At 47.8% G+C, this 18,167-nt stretch overlaps 1 protein-coding gene and 1 long non-coding RNA gene across 4 annotated transcripts in view; both read right to left on the bottom strand.

Annotated features, from left to right (window-relative positions):
• LOC116095563 overlaps positions 1 to 8,108 on the bottom strand; it is an 18,101-nt gene extending 9,993 nt beyond the window's left edge. The window contains exons 1-3 of one of the 3 annotated variants that reach the window (XR_004120637.1): positions 8,069 to 8,108; positions 3,805 to 3,979; positions 3,663 to 3,737 (exon numbers count right to left, since the gene is read on the bottom strand). This is a non-coding gene — a long non-coding RNA (uncharacterized LOC116095563). Of the gene's footprint in view, positions 1 to 3,662; positions 3,980 to 7,347; positions 7,592 to 8,068 lie in introns of those variants that run through there. The other 2 variants (XR_004120635.1, XR_004120636.1) reach the window with 2 other exon arrangements.
• A 3,165-nt stretch (positions 8,109 to 11,273) lies between these two features.
• CUNH1orf216 (chromosome unknown C1orf216 homolog) lies at positions 11,274 to 15,745 on the bottom strand. The gene is made up of 2 exons (XM_031378670.1): positions 15,376 to 15,745; positions 11,274 to 13,047 (listed from the first exon to the last, which is right to left on the bottom strand). Exon 2 carries the CDS (start codon positions 13,040 to 13,042, stop codon positions 12,350 to 12,352), a length of 693 nt encoding a protein of 230 aa, XP_031234530.1. The 5' UTR covers positions 13,043 to 13,047; positions 15,376 to 15,745; the 3' UTR covers positions 11,274 to 12,349.
• Positions 15,746 to 18,167: the final 2,422 nt, after the last annotated feature.

The raw sequence follows: 18,167 nt of genomic DNA, 5'->3' as shown, positions 1-18,167 counted from the left end.
ACACACACACACACACACACACACTGACCCAACTATATAAAAGAAGTCATAAGGAACTTCAAGAGATTGACCTATTTAATTTCATATTAATTTTTTGTTTTGTTTTGTTTTGTTTTTCGAGACATGGTTTCTCTGTGTAGCCCTGGCTGTCCTGGAACTCACTCTGTAGACCACTCAGAAATCTGCCTGCCTCTGCCTCCCAAGTGCTGGGATTAAAGGCATGCGCCACCATTGCCTGGATATAATATATATGTATATATACATATATACATACATATATACACACACACATATATATGTGTATATGTACATATATATACATATATATTAACATAATGTGTGTACATATATATATATATATATATATATTTTTTTTTTTTTTTTTTTTTTTTTTTTTTGGTTTTTCAAGACAGGGTTTCTCTGTATAGCCCTGGCTGTCCTAGAACTCACTTTGTAGACCAGGCTGGCCTCGAACTCAGATATCTGCCTGCCTCTGCCTCCCAAGTGCTGGGATTAAAGGCGTGCGCCACCACCGCCCAGCTTATATATATTTTTTTAATGGTTTTCTGAGACAGGGTTTCTCTGTGTATCCCTGGCTGTCCTGGAACTCTCTCTGTAGTCCAGGCTGGCCTCAAACTCAGAAATCCGCCTGCTTTTGTCTCCCTAGTGCTGGCATTAAAGGTGTGTGACACCAAGTGGTATTTGCTCTTTTACATCCCGTTAATAGGTAAGAACCCTAGGGTTCTGAAACACTAGGTGAATTTACTCTGGAGGTAGTTTTCTTAGGGATTCAATGGGAAAAGAAAGGTTGTTGGGACCAGGAACAGTAGAGTCAAAGTTTGGACAGAGGCACTGAGGGTGAAAGAGAATGGCCTGGGCTTGGGGGAAACTATTGGGAACAACAGGTTCAGATCAGCATGGGCTCTGGATAGGAGGAAAGGGAGATGGTTATACAGGGGGCTTGGAGGGTAGATGTGAGGACTTATGGAGTTTGAGATGGTAAAGGCACAGATTGTACATACAAATGTCCAAATGACCTGGGTTTGAGTCTTGCTTCTTCCTTCTACCAACCGTGTGAGTTGCCCAACACCCCTATTTGTTTGTTTGTTTGTTTGTTTGAATCCATAAATGGGGATAATATAGCATCCGCCTTGGAGAATGTTAGGAGGATAAGTGGGTGAAGACCCAGAAGCCTCTAGGAACATTGGCTGTCCTGGCACAGAGCAAACGCTTTATGCCTATGCTCTGGGCCCCACCCCCTTAGTCTCTGTCTTGTTTGTTGTCGGGGACGATCAACAGAGAAGGAGCCAGGAAACATGGTACTGAGAGCGGCATGAACCAGAGCAGCCTGTGAGCATAGGAGAAAGGCAGGGGTAAGGATAAGAATGGGGAATGGGAAGTCAAGGATCATGGTACTACACAGGGCCTGGGATGGGCCTGAGAATTCCCTTCAGAAAGACTGGGCTGAGGGGTCTGGATGGGACTGCATAGGGTTGAGATGACATGGGGAAGGGCGTGAACATATGTGGTCATAAAAACGTGGAAAACTGATGGTAACACAGGAGGACCAAAGGAAGCATGGTACTAGAAGAGAGACAGCAGCAAGATTAAACACTGAGGAGTCACGGATTGAAGGGAGGAGTTTAGAGATCCACCCAGGTTCCTTAGGATAACTTTTAATTTTTTTCAGATTTACTTTAGTTGCATGAATATGCACCATGTGAATGATGTCTGGGAATTACAGATAGTTGTGAGCCACTGAGTGGGTGCTAGGAATAGAACTTGGGTCCTGCCAGGTGGGAACGGCGCACTATTTTAATTCCAGAACTTGGAAGGCAGAGGCAGGCAGATCTCTCTGAGTTTGAAGCCAGCCTGGTCTATAGATTGAGTTGCAGGACAGCCAGAGCTACACAGAGAAATCCTGTCTTGAAAAACAAAAACAAAAACCAAAAGCAATTAAAAGAAAAAAACAAACAAACAAACCCTGGGTCCTCTGCAAGAACAACAAATACTCTTAATAGCTAAACCATTTCTCCAGCCCCAAAGGTATTTTTTATTTCAGGTTAGACCATAATTCCAGTACATGAACCATAGAGATATTTCCAAAGGTTTTCCATAACATTCTTTGCCAATTTTACTGGCTCCAAGCCCTGCAGGATATGGACTGGCCCCCATTTGCATGATGTGAACCTTGGACTGTGTTGTTGGGGTACAGGATCCCATAGAACTAAAATCAGTAGATACTATGCAGGGTCTTTCCCTTTGCTTGTTTTTGTACATGTGTGGAACATGTGGGGGGGGGTTTGGGGGAGCTGTGCATTCCCATGATTACCCGCAGAGAATCCTAGGTGTGCTGTCTATCATTCCATCCTAGTCCCTTAAGACAGGGTCTCTTACTGAACCTGGAACTAGGTTGGCAGCCGAAAGCCCTGAGATCCTCCTGTCTTTGTCCTCCCCCACACCCCCACCCTTCGTCCCCGAGGTGTAAAGGTTATAGGCATGTGTGGCCAGTGAGATTGAGAAACTGTGGTCTAGGGTGGCCTAGGGTGGATAAGAAAGCAAACTGAGCAAGGCAGGAGAAACAAGCCAGTAATCGAGGAGTGTTCCTTCATGGCTTCAGCTTCTGTCTTGTGTTCCTGCCCTGACTTCCCTCAGTGACGAAATCTTTTGTTTGTTTGTTTGGTTGGTTTGGTTTTTCCAGACAGGGTTTCTCTGTGTAGCCCTGGCTGTCCTGGAACTCACTCTGTAGACTAGGCTGGCCTCAAACTCAAAAATCTGCCTGCCTCTGCCTCCCAAGTGCCGGGATTAAAGGTGTGCGTCACCACCGCCTGGCATAGTGATAGAAACTCTTGATACCTGGCAGTATAAGATGAAATAAATCCTTTCTTCCTGAAGTTGATTTTGGTCATGGTTTTAACATAGCAATAGAGACCCTAAGTAAGACACAAGTCGGTCTAGCTCACAAGAATGAGCACCCAGGGGCTGTACAGATCAAGCCCCATTTCATGCCGGCTCCAAAAGACTCCTCTGGGCTGGGAGCGTAGCTCAGTGGTAGAGCACTCGAAGCTTGCTCAAGTGCCTGGATTTTCTCTAGCACCTGAAAGAGGTTCTAGTTCAGAACCCCTGGTTCTGAAGCCCTCAGGGACCGGAGCGCCTACATCTCTGGGACAAATCCCCTCCATGTTTCTTAGGACACCTCTTTCCCTGTCAAGCGTCTTCATCCTCCAGGTTGTGTTTAACATCTGGTGAACTATTTCCTGCCGGCCTTTTAATTCCCTTTCCCCATCCCAGGCACAAAATTAGTTTTTCTAGTGTCGAAACATCTCATACCTTTGTGTTTCTCAACTCTGGTGTCTGGAACACTGAATCTACAAAATGATTCATGAACAAAGTCCTCTTCGTAAGCTACCTTGTCATACACCCCGAGGAACTTAACATGTGGCACAATAAAGGTCCTGAAAAGGTCTGCAGGGGAAATGCCTCTTTAGCATCTTTAACCCTACTGTCTCCCACAGCTCTTGAAATTACAGAACTTTTTCCAGAACACCTACTGGTGCAGACTTCTGTTAGCACTGTCACGTGCCTTGCCACTGCTGTTCCCCTTGTCTGGGTCTCCTGCTAGACTGTGAAGTCCCTGAGGGCTGGAACTGTGTCAGAATTACCTGGTTCCCAGCGCCTAGCATGGAGTCAGGCATGTAGTTGTCTTAGATGCTTATCTAAGTAGAACATTTCCCCATCTGTAACAAAAACAAGGTTTCAGTGAATTCCCCAGGGCAGCTCCTGGCAGTGCCATGAAGGAGGTACCTGGTCACAGTCTTGGTGGAAACATGGGGACTCGAATCTGCTTTCAGAAGGTTTCTGGACCCTCTGCGAATGTGAGATATCCTTAGGAATCTTGGACGACGAGGCCCCCAGCATCCGTGGGCATCCAAGCCTGAAGGAGTAGCCTCGGTGGGTACAATAGCTAAGGGAAGGGAACCTGAGGAAAAAAAAAACAGAACTGCTTTAGCCTAAGAGACACAGTGTCCTGTGTCGCAGACACACTTCAGCAAGGCTGGGCCAGCACACAACTTTAGAGGAGCCATCCCCTGTACTGTAATTGTCTGGAACTTGGGGCTCTGAGAGACAGTTCTGTGAAAACTAAAGCTAGCCTGCATTATTCCATTCCCTCTGCAGAAGTCTCAGGAAGGTGGTTTTGTTCCTGTTTGTTGTTTGTTTGTAGATAGGGTATTCATGTAGCCCAGGCTAGGCCAGAAGTTGCTATGTAGTTGAGGATAATCTTGAACCTCTGACTTTCCTGCCTGCATCTCCTAGTGCTGGGATTACAGCATGTAGCACAACACTGATTATTGTATGCAGTTTGGGGACTTGAATCCAGGGCCTCAGATAAGCTATGCCCCCAGCATTTCGGAAGGCTGTTGAGAAAGGTTTTATGGACTTGTGTGAACATCAGAACCTGAGAAAATTATGTTGATGGTGTAAAGGGACTCATGAGGCCATGCCAGCACACTAAGTAACTGAAGCCAATGGAGGAGAACTGAGGCATGGTCCTAAATCCAAGGGGAGTTGTGGCCATGTTTGTCCTGTAGAAGCCCATGCTGGAGTCAGGCTGTGCCTGAGGGACACAGAAACAGGACGAGCTGGGGTCAGTTGGGTGAAGAGCTCAGAGGGCAGACTGATACTCAAGTAGGGGTGGGAGTAGTTTGAGGGCGACAGAGGTTTGGGGGTCCTGAAGATAGGTGAGTACAAAGGCCACAGAGATGAGGAGTTAGCTCCTCCGATGGTTAAGAGTTCTGGGGACAGCCTAAGAGGATACAAAGTCTAGGAGGAGTTCCTAGCCCAAGCTGTTTAACAAAAATGCTAGGTTCCCACTCGTTTGGTTAACTCACACCTATGAATCCAGTCCCACTCGTGTTTCTGCTTGGGGGGCTTTTGTCCCACGCACCCCTTCACAGCAGGGAAGGATGCACCCCGCAGCCCTCTCTCAAGCTCCACCTTCCGGCAAACCCTGGGGTTAATTCTTCCCTCCCCCAGAGCAGGGGTGTCGCCCTGCTTTGTGCGCCCAGGTGCTGGAGGCGAGAGCCAGGGGACAGCTGAGGTGAGGAGGATGACAGGGGCGGCGAGGACCAGGCACAAAGAGAGGAGAGGGCTCTGGCTGCAGCTGTCTCGCGAGGGGCCGAGACAAAGGGCCTGCTGGCGGCCAAGCCGAGCCGTTTTCATGCTTGTTGGGATTAGGCGCAGGGAAAGGCGCTCGGTACCGTGATGATCAAGAGCCCGGTGCAGCCCGACGCGTGGGGCGGCTGGCGCCACCACCCCTGGCTTTGTGAGAGCGCCGCCCGCTCTGGGAGGCCACCCCTTTGTCTGCGCCCTGCCGGGGGACCCCCAAACGTCAGCTGAGCGTACCCCAACCACACCCTCGCTGGTCCTTAATGACTGGACGGGTCCCCAGGGTTCCAGCCCCTTCCCAGACTCTAACTCGCCAGACCTCAAAACAATGCAACGAACACTCCCAAGCCACTCTGGTCCCATTCGCCTGCCAGTTGCTCAACCCAAGGTATCTTTTCCTCACATTTATGGGTGAAGTAACACACAGATTGGGAGATGAACTAGCTTTAAGGCTAAGGGCTTGGTGGGAAGGAGTAGGATTGGGGAGGTAGGAAGATCTAGGAAGTTCTAGGATAGGTCAAAGTCTACCTGGAGAATCCTTCAGGCCTGGAACAAATTGCAGTCTTATTCCTGAGGGGTTGGTGGGTCGTGCAGAAAGGTCTGAGTCCTGAGTGAGCAATGGTGCAGGTGTGTTCCTACACACCTGGCACTTATCTGCCAACCCTTATGGGTATGGAGATGTGTATCAGCATATATGTGAAGTCTGGCTCAGATCCCAGAGCAACACCAATGTCTTTCTGTCCTTTCTGACCGGAAGCATCCCTTAGCCTCACTGGGCTGGTCTTGAGAGCCTGCAGCAATGTAGGTTAGTTTGTTTTTGTTGTTGTTGCTTGTTTTGTTTTTAAAGACCAGATCTCATTGGTCCTAGGCTAAACCTTGCTATGTAACTGAGGATAACCTTGGAATTTCTAATCCTCCTGCCTTTACCTCCTGAGTAGGATTACAGGCATTTGCCCACACTGCACCTGCTTTTATGAGGTGTTCAGGATCATACCTAGGGTCTGTGCAAGCTAGTCAAGTCCTCTACCAATACACAGACACACACACACACACACACACACACACACACACACACACACACGACAACTGTAATTACAGGAAGTTGTGAGTTTCCAAGAGAGTGCTGGGAACTGAATCCCGGTCCTCTGCAAGAACAAGTGCTCTTAACTGCTAAGCCATTTCTCCCTCCCTAGCAATACTTCTTAATACACAGCACAACTGCTCAGCTACAACCCCTGCCTCTGATGATCCCCGCTGATCATTCTGTGGGGCCTGACCTACTTGGGGCCTATCCTGGTTAGTTGGGTCTTTGTTTTGTTTTTTCTTTTTAAAGATTTATTTATTTATTTTATGCATATGAGTACACTGTAGTTGTCTTCAGACACACCAGAAGAGTTGTGAGCTATCATGTGGGTGCTAGGAATTGAACTCAGGTCCTCTGGAAGAGCAGTCAGTACTCTTAACCGCTGAGCCATCTCTCCAGCCCTTGTTTTTTTTCTGTTGTCAGCTTACACGAACCTAGACATATCTGGGAAGGAAAAGGCCTCTATAAGATCAGCCTGTAGACTAGTTTGTGGGGGGTGTTGTTTTGATTAATGATTTATGTGGGAGTGGCCCTGCCCATTTTCGGATAGTGCCACCCCTGGGTAAATGGTTCTAGAGGGTATAAGAAAGCAGGTTAAGGGTTGGAGAGATGGCTCAGTGATTAAGAGCACCGACTGCTCTTCCTGAGGTCCTGAGTTCACTTCCCAGCAACCACATGGTGGCTCACAACCATCTGTAATGGGATCTGATACCCTCTGCTGGTGTGTCTGAAGAGAGCAATGGTATACTCATATACATAAAATAAATAACTCTTTAAAAAAATAAAGAAAGAAAGAAAGGAAGAAAGAAAGAAGCAGATTAAGCAAGCCATAGGGAATTAGCCAGTAAGCAGCGCTCCTCCATGGCCTCTGCATCAGCTCTGGCCTCCAGGTGCCTGCCCTGCTTATTTCCTACTGAAACTTTCCTGGATGATGGGTTGTGATCATGACACATATGCCAAATAAACTCTTTCCTTTCCAATATGCTTTTAGTCATGGTGTTTTATCACAATGATAGAAACCCTAAGACCGGGACCTTAGTAAGAAAGTCCTGAATGAATGAAACCCTCCCCCTCTCTCCATAGGTAGGGCTACATACCCCTTGGCAGTCTCTTGATGCTCCAGGTCTGGGCCTGCAGTCTGCTATCGGGGTCAATACCATCTCATGTTATTCCTAAGCAAGACTCTTCACATAGCATCCAAAACCTGGGTTGGACATCCTTGCTGTGGTCATAGAATGTCGTTGTTGAGGAGGGTAAGAAGGTGGCAATGACTCTCGGCCTGAACCTTTCCAAGCGCACAAGCCTCTCCTTATTCCCTTCCAATTAACACACGCTTCCAGATTAAGAAATTTCCGGCTGAGACGTGCTGGGAGGATTGCTGTCCCCTTCCCAGAGTGGCTTCTACATTAGGCTCCAGAACACACATCTCACTTATATTTGCAGGCCAGAGGTATGCAAGGCCAGGGGCAGGGTGGGACCCTGAAGGAGTCCTGAGAGTAGGGATTTAATCTTAATGCCTACAGAACATCATAGGGTCCATCTGGTCAATCTTCATAACCGCCACAGGTAAGGAAATTAAGTCTACTCCAGGTCTGCTCAATACGAAGTGTGGAGTAGCCCCAGAAGTAGCTTCAGCCCCTCCCACCTGATGGTCCTGCCTCCTGGCCCCTAACTCCGCTTTAATGGTTGTGGCTTTGGCCAGTCCTCTTTTCAAACCTACCTCCACGCTAATAACTGGGCATATCCCTAGACTCAAAATAACCAGGAAAGTCCTGTACCATGCGCTGTACCTCACGGTTTCCTCAGCTTGGTCCTCACCTTCCGCTCAGCTCAAAGTGTTGGTTTGATTAGGCTTGCCTCACAGGAAGTGGCACTTAGGAAGTATGGCCTTATGGGAGGAGTTGTGGCCCCGTTAGAGGAAGTGTATCACTGCAGAGGCGGGGCTTTGAGGTCTGACGCGCATGCTCAGGCTCCACCCAGTATGGAAGGAGGGTCTCCTGGCTCATCCAGATCAAGATGTAGGACTCTTGGCTCCTCCAGCACCATTTCTTCCTGCCCACTTGCCATGCTTCCTGCTACGATGATAAAGGACTGAACCTCGGAAACTGTAAGCCAGCCCCAATTAAATGTTTGCCCTTATAAGAGTTGCCTTGGTCATGGTGTCTCTTCACAGGAACCAAACCCTAAGTAAGACGGCCCCCTAGCTCCCACTTTATACGCTTTCATTCCTGAATGGGGGCTCAAACCCAGCATCTCTCTCATGCTAACCACCTCTCAGCCTTCAAAGAACTTTTCAAAGTTTTTATTGTTTTTACAATTGTTTGTTGATGTATGTGCATGAGGTTGTGGGCATGTGTGCCACACGTGAGGCGATCAGAAACCATCTTGTGGGAGTTAGTTTTTCTTGTTCCATCACATAGGGCCTGGGGATCCAACATGCCATCAGGCTTGGTTCCAAGAGCTCCTTCCTATCACAGCCCCGGAAAACTCTTCATGGAAAGGAATATTACATTTGTCTGTTTTTATTTTGAAACAGTGTCTTACCCAACTCCAACTCCAGGCTAGTCTTAAACTTCTGATCCTCTTGCCCCAACTTCCCAAATTGAGATTAGAAGCTCCCAAGTTGGGATGCTTCAGGTGTTACGTTTGGTTTGCTTTGGGTGTGTGTGTGTTTGTGTGGATGGTTTTCTAGTAAGGGTCTCACTTGGAGAACCCTGGCTGTCGTGGAACTTGCTGTGTAGACCAGGCTGTGATCTTCCTCACAGAACTCCCATGACTCTGTTTCTCCAATGCTGGGATTAAAGGCAGGCTGGGGTGCACATTGGACAACCAAGATCCAAGTTTTAGATTCAACTTCCTTAATGAAAAAGCTAGGTATAGGGCTGATGAGGTGGTTCAGCAGGTAAAGGCTGGCCTTGATCTCCTGATCTTCCTGCCTCTACCTCCCAAGTACTAGCATTACTAGATATTTACTCCCAAGCCTGAATTTAATATTTTTTTTTGCAATGTTGGAGACTAATCCTGGGGCTGTGCACATGCTAAATAAGTACTTTTCAGCTACATGTTTAGTGCCAGGATTTTTGAATAATTAAGAAATAACCATATATAAACCATAGTAGAAGACAATCATCTAAATTGCTCTCCGCTGATATCTCAATCAGGCATGGTATTAAATATTATGGCTGGCTGATATCTCAATCAGGCATGGTATTAAATATGGCTGGGGCACAGCTCATCGGGCAGAGTACTTGTCTCAAATATGCAGGTTCTGGGTTCAATCTGTAGCACTGCAATAAGGTAAAATAAAACTACATCTGTGTCAGAGCCATGTAAAGACCCCGTGTTTTTGTTTTGTTTTTGAGACAGGGTCCCCCGCACCCCTATCCCCGCCACACCGTAGAATGGTGTTTTGCTTGCATGCATGTCTATATGAGGTGTCAGGTCTTCTGGAACTGGGGTTACAGACAGTTATGTGCTGCCCTGTGGGTGCTTAGAATTGAACCAGGTCCTCTGGAAGAGCAACCATGCTCTTAAACATGGAGCCATTTTTACAGTGCCCAGAGTTTCTCTGTGTAGCTCTGGCCATCCTGGTACTCACTGTAGACTAGGCTGGCTTCAAAACTCAAGAGATCGCCTGCCTCCGCCTACCAAGCGCTGAGATTGAAGGCTTGTGCCACCACTGCCCGGTAGGACCCTTGGCCTTTTGCAGTCAAGGCACCTTTCAGAGCAGGGGTGTATGGTATATGCCCTCAGAATCTGTTCAAATACAAGTGTGACTCAGGACCAGGACAATCATATGTGGTGCTATTACAGCAGCAGCCAAATCTCCACGGTCAGTCGGTCTGGGAGGCCCTGACACTGCTAGGCAAAGTCTGATTTTTTTTATCCCCAGTATCTCCCAGGCTTCTAGTACTTGGCCCCAGTTTAAAAGTGGAATTCAGTGTGAAAGAGACCACCAAGCAACAGATAGACCAAAAACACATCCTGGAATGATTTAATTCACCGCCTTAGTTTATTTATGCTGCATTGGTCCAGAGGCCAGGTTCACATTTACCATGCAAGTACTATAAAAGTCCCCAGGGCCCACATGTCACCTACCCTCCCATCAAGGAGGGAACTGTTTGGAGATGGTGCAGAAGAGTCCCCACTGTGCAGGTGGGGAGACTGAAGCCAGACACAGCATCCGTGCTGTCCCTGTCACGTGCTGCCACTGGTCCTCTGACTCATTGCTTCACCTACTGGGGTCCTGCATTACCTTGGCATCCGGAACCAAAACAAGCAGCTCCACAATCTTAACTACTGATCTACCCAATATGCATTCATCTTCGCAGCATGAAGCCTTCCCCAGGGCCCACCAATCCCTGTTCAAAGGGGCTATGTATCCTAAGAGCTTCAGGAGGCTGGACTGGCCCTGTCCTCTGACTGATTAGAAAGCTGAGCTCTGGCTCCTCCAGACAGTCTGACTCAGAGAAATGAACCAAACCAATTGGACATTGACTGCTGCTAAAGCTCGGTAAGCAGGGCGAGGGGGAGGTGAAGAGAAGGGGGTCCCCCAACTTCCCACAGCCTTAGCATATATGATCTGTGACCTGCATGCTTATACGCACAGTCACATTCAACAGACTTAACTCAGTATGGCTTTTAGCCTCTCCTCAGAGTAGAGCAGGATGGTGTGTTTTGGAATTCTCCTGTTCTTCACAGAGTTCTACCAGGTCATTCTCTCCCACCACCACCTCCCACAGAGCCAAAGAAGGGGTTCAAAATAACAGTTTGCTTGTTTGTTCCTTTCTCTCTCTCTCTTTCTTTCTTTCTTTTTTTTTCTTCTTTCTTTTTTTTTTTTGGTTTTTCGAGACAAGGTTTCTCTGTGTAGTCCTGGCTGTCCTGGAACTCTGAAGACCAGGCTGGCCTCAAACTCAGAAATCCGCCTGCCTCTGCCCCCAAGTGCTGGGATTAAAGGTGTGAGCCATGACACCCGGCTCCTTCTTTCTTTCTTTTTCTTTCTTTTTTTGTTTTGTTTTGTTTGGGTTTCTCTGTGTAGCCCTGGCTGTCTTTGAACTCACTCTGTAGACCAGGCTGTTCTGGAACTCAGAGATCCAGTTGCCTCTGCCTCTCGAGTGCTGGGATCAAAGGTGTGTGCCACCAGGGCCCTGCTAAGAGGACAGTTTCTTATATCTCTCTTTATCTCCACTCTCACCCCTGCCACAGCCTCCACCACTGTGCCAGTTCCTTCCCTTGATGTCAATTCCCTAAAAACTGTCCTGTGCACAAGAAGGCCAGTGCAGGCAATAAATCTGATTCAGGGCTGGGTGTGCAGCTCAGTGTTAGGACATTTGCCTAGCATGCACAGGGCTCTGGGCTCAATCCCTTGTACTGAAATAAGCAGAACAAACAAAAAGCAACCACACCAAATAAACTCTTAGAAGAAGCCAACATTAGGGACAGCGGTCTTAGAGCAAGGTTGGAGGGGAAGGGATAGGAAAGGTAGCCTGGGAAACTCCAAGAGAACAGATCAGCCACAGCCCTCAGATATATGACAGCGAGAGAGGCTTCCTTCTCCAGGAAGCTGTGAAGTGAGACTCAGTAGAGGATAAGGCTGGGGTAGACTTTGGGAACACAGGAGATGGGTGGATGCCCTGCAGGTACAATTGAACATATATTTACACACACCTGCCCTTACATCTCTGCAAATATACATGTTCCTAGAACATGCTTCTTATGCCAGCACTGGAACATGTGAGTCTCAACACACAGAGGTTCACTCACATCCAACACAAGCCTGTACATTTAAACTGATACACATGCATATATATCTTTTGCCTCTACATTCGGGAATATATATATATATACATACATGTACATATATGTATATATATATATATATGTATATATATATACATACACACACACACACATGCATACATAAACACACATGCGACATATAACACATACAAGTTCATTCACCCATGCTTTACATACCTGCCTACATGTTAGCATATACGTATTCACTCGTGCTTACTTGCACACATGCCAACTAATATTCACACACTTCCTTGTGCATAACCACACATAAGCCTGCAATATACACACTTGTGCACACCCTTAGCCCTGATCCTGGTGCCTGCAAGGTGCTTCCCTCTGTTGCAGACAGCGGATAAGTTCCTTCCGGTTATCTAGGATGGTGTCGAAGCTATCTTGCAGTCGGGCCTGCTGGTCAACCAACTGGTGCTGCAGAGCTCGGATCCACTGGAGTAGTGCCAATCGACGGTACATCACCAAATGCACATGGTGTTTCTCCTTCTCCTGTTCTTTGTAGCGCTCCTGAGCCTGCAGCTGCTGCACAGCCTGGGCTACGGAGGGCAGAAGGGGATCCAAAGGGCTTGGACCTCGAGGGGTGCCACAGACAGATTCTGGACTGCTGCTAAAGCTGTCGATGCTCAAGGAACTGCTGGCATAGCCAATATCCTCCAGAGGAGAGCAGACACTGCTGGCACCGCTCAACTTCTCTGGCTCAGCACCAGGGATCTCCGCACCCTCCGGGGGGCTGCGGACTCCAGCCTCAGAGTGCCCAGTGGCTTGGAAGATCTGGTTATCAGAGGGCGACTCAGAGGAGCTCCTTATCAGAATAGGATCTGCTTTGCCTGGCACACCATGCCAGTTCTTATTGGCATCCTTAGCACTCTCTACAAAGTTGGAGTTATTGTCTGGTTGGAGGTCAGGCTGACATACTCCAGGAGGCAGGCTCCCCAGGTACTGGGCCCCCTCTGCTAGTCCTGGCTGGATGGCAGCAAACATCTGGACTGTGAAGGAGAAGCAGAAGAGTTAGTCACAGCAGGACTGGATGGAATGGCAACCTTGAGCCCAGGAACCTCTTCATGGTGCCCCTCCCTTCTCTCTGATTATTCGGTCTGTCTTCCTCACAGGATTTTCCCTTTAAGGCTGACCATCTCTTCATTCTACAAACCTCTCCTTCATCCTGTTGTAGTTTCAAGAACCATCGTGTGTAGGTAACTCTCAGATCTGTGTCCAGCCCAGATTCAACCCCCACTCAACCCTGTGACCTAACACTAGTTCTTCAGACTCTACACACCCACAGAGCTCTTCCAGGGTCCTCAGGCAGGACAACTCTGCCATCTGAGGACAAGTCTATCTAGCCAGATGCCTAGAGGTGCTCTGGATTACTGACCCTCCTCTCATGCCCATCTCACTGCCCACATTTTGACAAACTCTCCTTTGGCTCTGGCCATTTTGACCACCGTGATTGCCACAGCCTTTCCACTGACCCTCCTCCAATTAAAAATATAAATTTAGGGGCTGGAAAGATGGCTCAGCTGTTAAGAGCACTGGCTGCTCTTCCAGAGGACCCATGTTCCATTCCCTGCAACTCAAGTCAGGTGGTTTTCAGCTGCCTGCATCGACAGCTTCATACCAAGTCCCTCTGGCCTCTCTGTTCACCCATATGCAGGTGTGCATACATTTGCATACATACACAGGCACACACACAGATATGTTAATAATTTTTTTTTTAAAAAAGATGTCCAGTTAAAAAACAACAGATAGCAGGGCGGTGGTGGTGCATGCCTTTAATCCCAGCACTTGGGAGGCAGAGGCAGGCAGATTTCCGAGTTCGAGGCCAGCCTGGTCTACAGAGTGAGTTCCAGGACAGCCAAGGCTATACAGAGAAACCCTGTCTCGAAAAACCAAAAAAAAAAAAATAAAAATAAAATAAATAACAACAGATAATAATTTTAAAAGGAACATGTCTACATCTACATAGATGTATAGATATAGACAGATATATTTCATAAGACCACAGAAAACCATAAACATTTCCATGATGACTCATAACTAGCAAAATTACAGTTATGAAATAGGAACAAAAGCTGAGTGATGGTAGCATACACCTTTAATCCTGGCGCTTGGGAAGCAGAGGCAGGTGGATCTCATGAGTTCAAGACCAAGTTGATCTACAGAGCAAGTTTCAGGACAGCCATAGCTATACAGAGAAACCCTGTCTGGAAAAGCAAAAACAAAAACAAACAAAAAAAGAAGTAGCAACAAAAACTAATTTTCTGGTTGGGGGTCACCACAACACAAGGAGAAGGTTGAGAACCACTGCTCTAGCGCATGCCCAGCAATAGGAGGTGTTAGTAATTACCTGCAGAGAGTTAATAAGAGGGACTACCGTGGGATGGCTGTTCTTGGGAAGACATGGTAATAGTACCAGAAGGCGGTTACTGCAGAGGACCCAGGGCATGAAGAGCTGGCCTCTTTCTCCTCCTCCACACTAAGGAACCCCCCCGCCTCCTGAATCCGCTGAAGCCTCTCTTTTAAGCCCACCAGTGCTCCTGGTACCTGTTCACCATGCCGAGCTTGCTCCATCCTGATCCCTCCCTCTCTTTTCTTCCTTAATAATCGCTTTTGAGTTTGAACTGACAGGAGGTTCTACTGACCACATTTCTATGACCAAAAGAACTGAGGCCTCATGAGTGAGACATACTACTAAGTCAATCAAGCAGCCACTAGGAAGGTTCCCCTACTGGTGGCAGGGACCCTCCCCACACCCAGCAGAGAATGGGCAGAAGTCACAAAGAGAGGCTGAGGTTGGGACATATGTTTCATCCCTTTGACTTGTGAGAAAAAGCCTGAAGACACCCCTGTCACTCTCTCTCTCTCTCTCTCTCTCTCTCTCTCTCCCTCTCTTCCTCTCTTCTTCTCTCCCTCTCTCCCTCTCCCTCTCCCTCTCCCTCTCTCTCTCTCTCTCTCTCTCTCTCTCTCTCTCTCTCTCTCTCTCTCTCTCTCTCTCTCTCTCTATCTCTATCTCTATCTCTTAAATATTTTCCTAAATCTGGCCAGGCTCACAAAAGAAGCTGGGGTGGGGTGGGGTAGTAGTGGGGCTAACGATCCAGGTTCAAAAAGTCACTGAAATGAGTGCAGACATTCCAAGATCAGGATTTCCTCCAAGTTAACCGACAGTGTAGGGGTAAGGGGGGGGGGGGCGGCTGTTGCATGGGGATTGACAGACTCGCAGGGGACAGAGCACTGTGACCCTAATCTCTGCAGAGGCAGCTCCCCAACCCGTTTTCCGGTGGCTGGGCCCTAAGCCCTCCATCAGGTCCCGGACTCACGGCCTAGAGGCGCCCGCTCCTGCGGGGCTTGCTACGGTTCCTCGGGTCCTGCTCGCTGCAGGGTGGGGGGTCCTGGACCTGCGCGTGCACGGGTGGTGGCGCGGCTGCCGGGTCCCGGCACAGCGCCCCAGCCCCAGCCCCGACTGAGGAGTCCAGCGGCGTCTGCGCAGCTGGGCGGAGCGGTCAGACCCACGTGGGCCGGCTCGGTTCTCCGCGCAGGAACTGCCTCCTCCCGCGGCTTGACCCGAGAGCCTTCTAGGTCCGGTGTCATCTCCTAACCACCCTGGCCAGGCGCCACGGATCCATCGTTCTCCTTGCTACAGACATGGCGACGAAATGCCTCCTTCCTGGGTTTCCCAGTGGCTCGGAAATTGGCTGTGGTGTGAGTCCGGTCTTCCTGCAGCGCCCACTGCGGCCCTTTCCGTGCACCAGTTCGGCGTCTTTTCTGCCAAGAAATTTCTGTTCATCCCCACTTACTCTATTTTAGGATATTTGAGCACCTTTCTGACTCCTAGACCTGGTTTTTTGTTTTTGTTTTTTTTTTTCAAAGATCCCTTCACTGTACTGTACCTACTTGATTAAATGCACTTAGTGACAGCGATACGGATTTTACTGTTTTGTTTGCTGTTTTGAGACAGTCTCATTATGTAGCCCTGGCTGCCCTGAAAAGCACTATGTAGACCAGGCTGGCTTCCATTGCAGTGAGATCTGACTGCCTCTGCCTCCCAAGTGCTGAGATTAAAGACATGTTCCATCATGGCCTGCCAGTTTTCTTTAAGATTTTATTTTTTACTTATGTATACGTGTTTTTGTCTCTCTGTGTATGTGAACTAAGAATGAAACCTCACTTTAGGTAACTCACAGTTCTTCCTTTAGACATGAAATTAAAAGACAAAAGTGAAGATTTCAGACTATGGCTGCTACAATCATATTTCTCGATTTCCACTGTCAAGTGGAAGAAGCCAGTCGATGTACTAGGATAAAATGGTACTGGCACACAGGAACTCAGACAAAGACACAAGGCTGGCAAATGTCCCAGTCTCTGCTTCCTAAATTTCTAGTTTTGATGGCTTCCCGTGAAATTCATATCTTGCCGTACCCAACCTGAGTGGAATTTATCTCACTGGTAATCAAAAGATTCTTGAATTAATACACTTGCCCGATGGCGTAACCCTAGATTCTGATCACTCACTGCTATCCTGTAGTTGCTTCCTCTGAACTGAAGCATTAGAGAGAGGGTTGTGAGATTTGGAAGGTTCCTGAGAGCCCTCTTCAAGGAAGTGAGTGATGTGAGGGGTTGCTGGGGCAACAGAGACTCTCCAGGGAAGCTGAAGTTGTCCGAGTTGTGCTAGAAGCTCCAGGGATGCAGATTCTGTGAGTGGTCACCCAGCTGGATTCAGGTTTTCAGTGACCTAGCTGCCTCTGAGCTGTCGATGGCCCTGTGAGTGAGCCTTGGCCACAAACAACACTGGTCAACTCATTGGTTCACCAAGTAGACTTTGATGGGACTGTTCCTTCAGTCTGACATCACTGCCCTCTCTAGTGAGAGTGATGTCTGTTCGTGTCTCCCCAGAAAGGGACTGCCTAACCCTCAGTAAACAGTAGCAGTGTATTTGCCCTTGATAGTCACCATCAGAAGAACAGGTCCTGTAATCCACCATCCTGTAGAAGTTGAAAGGATCTGAAACGTAAAGAAACCATCTCTGTTCCTGGCTAGAAACGTTCTTCCCTAGATGGCCAAACTTCCTGACCCGTAGAACTTAGAATCTCAGAAACAACAAGAGTTTTCAACTGCATATGGTACCGAACCCTTCCGCTACATACATACACACACACATACATACGTACATACATACATACATACACACACACATACATACATACATACGTACGTACATACATACATACATATGAATTATAAGTTAAGTACTTGCAGCTGCAGCCATTGAGAAGGAAGGCAGAGGCAGGAGCCTGGGCAACATGGTAGACAGCTTTATCCATCAAGGTCAGAGAGCCTTGCTGTTCTGCTGTTTCTGCAAGAGGACAATTGTTTGTTACTGGTACCCATGTAGCAGCACACAACTGTAATTCCAGTTCCAGAGGGACAGATCTCTTCTCCTGGCCTCTACATGTACACCATGCAAGCACTCAGTCATACACATAAAATAAAAGTAAATATATCTTTATTAAAAAAGATTGTAGATGGGGCTGGAGAACTAGCTCAATAGGAAGAGTAAAAGTAAATGTACTTGTTGATCTTGCAAAGGAGCTGGGCTCATTTCCCAGCACCCACATGGGGGCTCGTGGAGTCCATAATTACTGTTCTAGGGGATCTGACACTCTCTTCTGGTCTTCACCAGCATCAGGCACGTATGTAATATACATGCTTACACATAGATAAACACGCATACTCACGAAATAAAATTTAAAATTGTGTATCAGTTATGATTGTTGATTTGAAGACTATATTATAGTTTGCATCATCACACCCCAACCTGCTACAGCTCACGCAATAATTCTATTGTTCTCTGTAGACTGACCAAACTGACCTTAAATTCGAAATTCTTCTACAGCCTCTGGAGTAGCTAGGATGACAGATCCGTGTCACCAGCCCTGGCTTCCATCATCCTATAAATCTAGTTGGACTGAGCTTGATGCTATATACCCTTAATCCCAGCACTTTGGAGGCAGAGGTAGAGGCAGATGGATCTCTGTGAGTTCAAGGCCAACCTGGTCCACAGAGCAAGTTCCAGATCAGCCAGGGCTGCACAGAGAGACTCAGTCTCAAAAAA

Source organism: Mastomys coucha, unplaced genomic scaffold (assembly GCF_008632895.1).
Source record: "Mastomys coucha isolate ucsf_1 unplaced genomic scaffold, UCSF_Mcou_1 pScaffold18, whole genome shotgun sequence".
NCBI classification, from domain to species: domain Eukaryota; kingdom Metazoa; phylum Chordata; class Mammalia; order Rodentia; family Muridae; genus Mastomys; species Mastomys coucha.
This window is presented reverse-complemented; position numbering and strand designations above follow the sequence as displayed.

What these genes read in the sequence shown, in the direction of transcription:
- CUNH1orf216 (XM_031378670.1), bottom strand. Translation starts at nt 13,042, where the DNA reads ATGTTTGCTGCCATCCAGCCAGGACTAGCAGAGGGGGCCCAGTACCTG.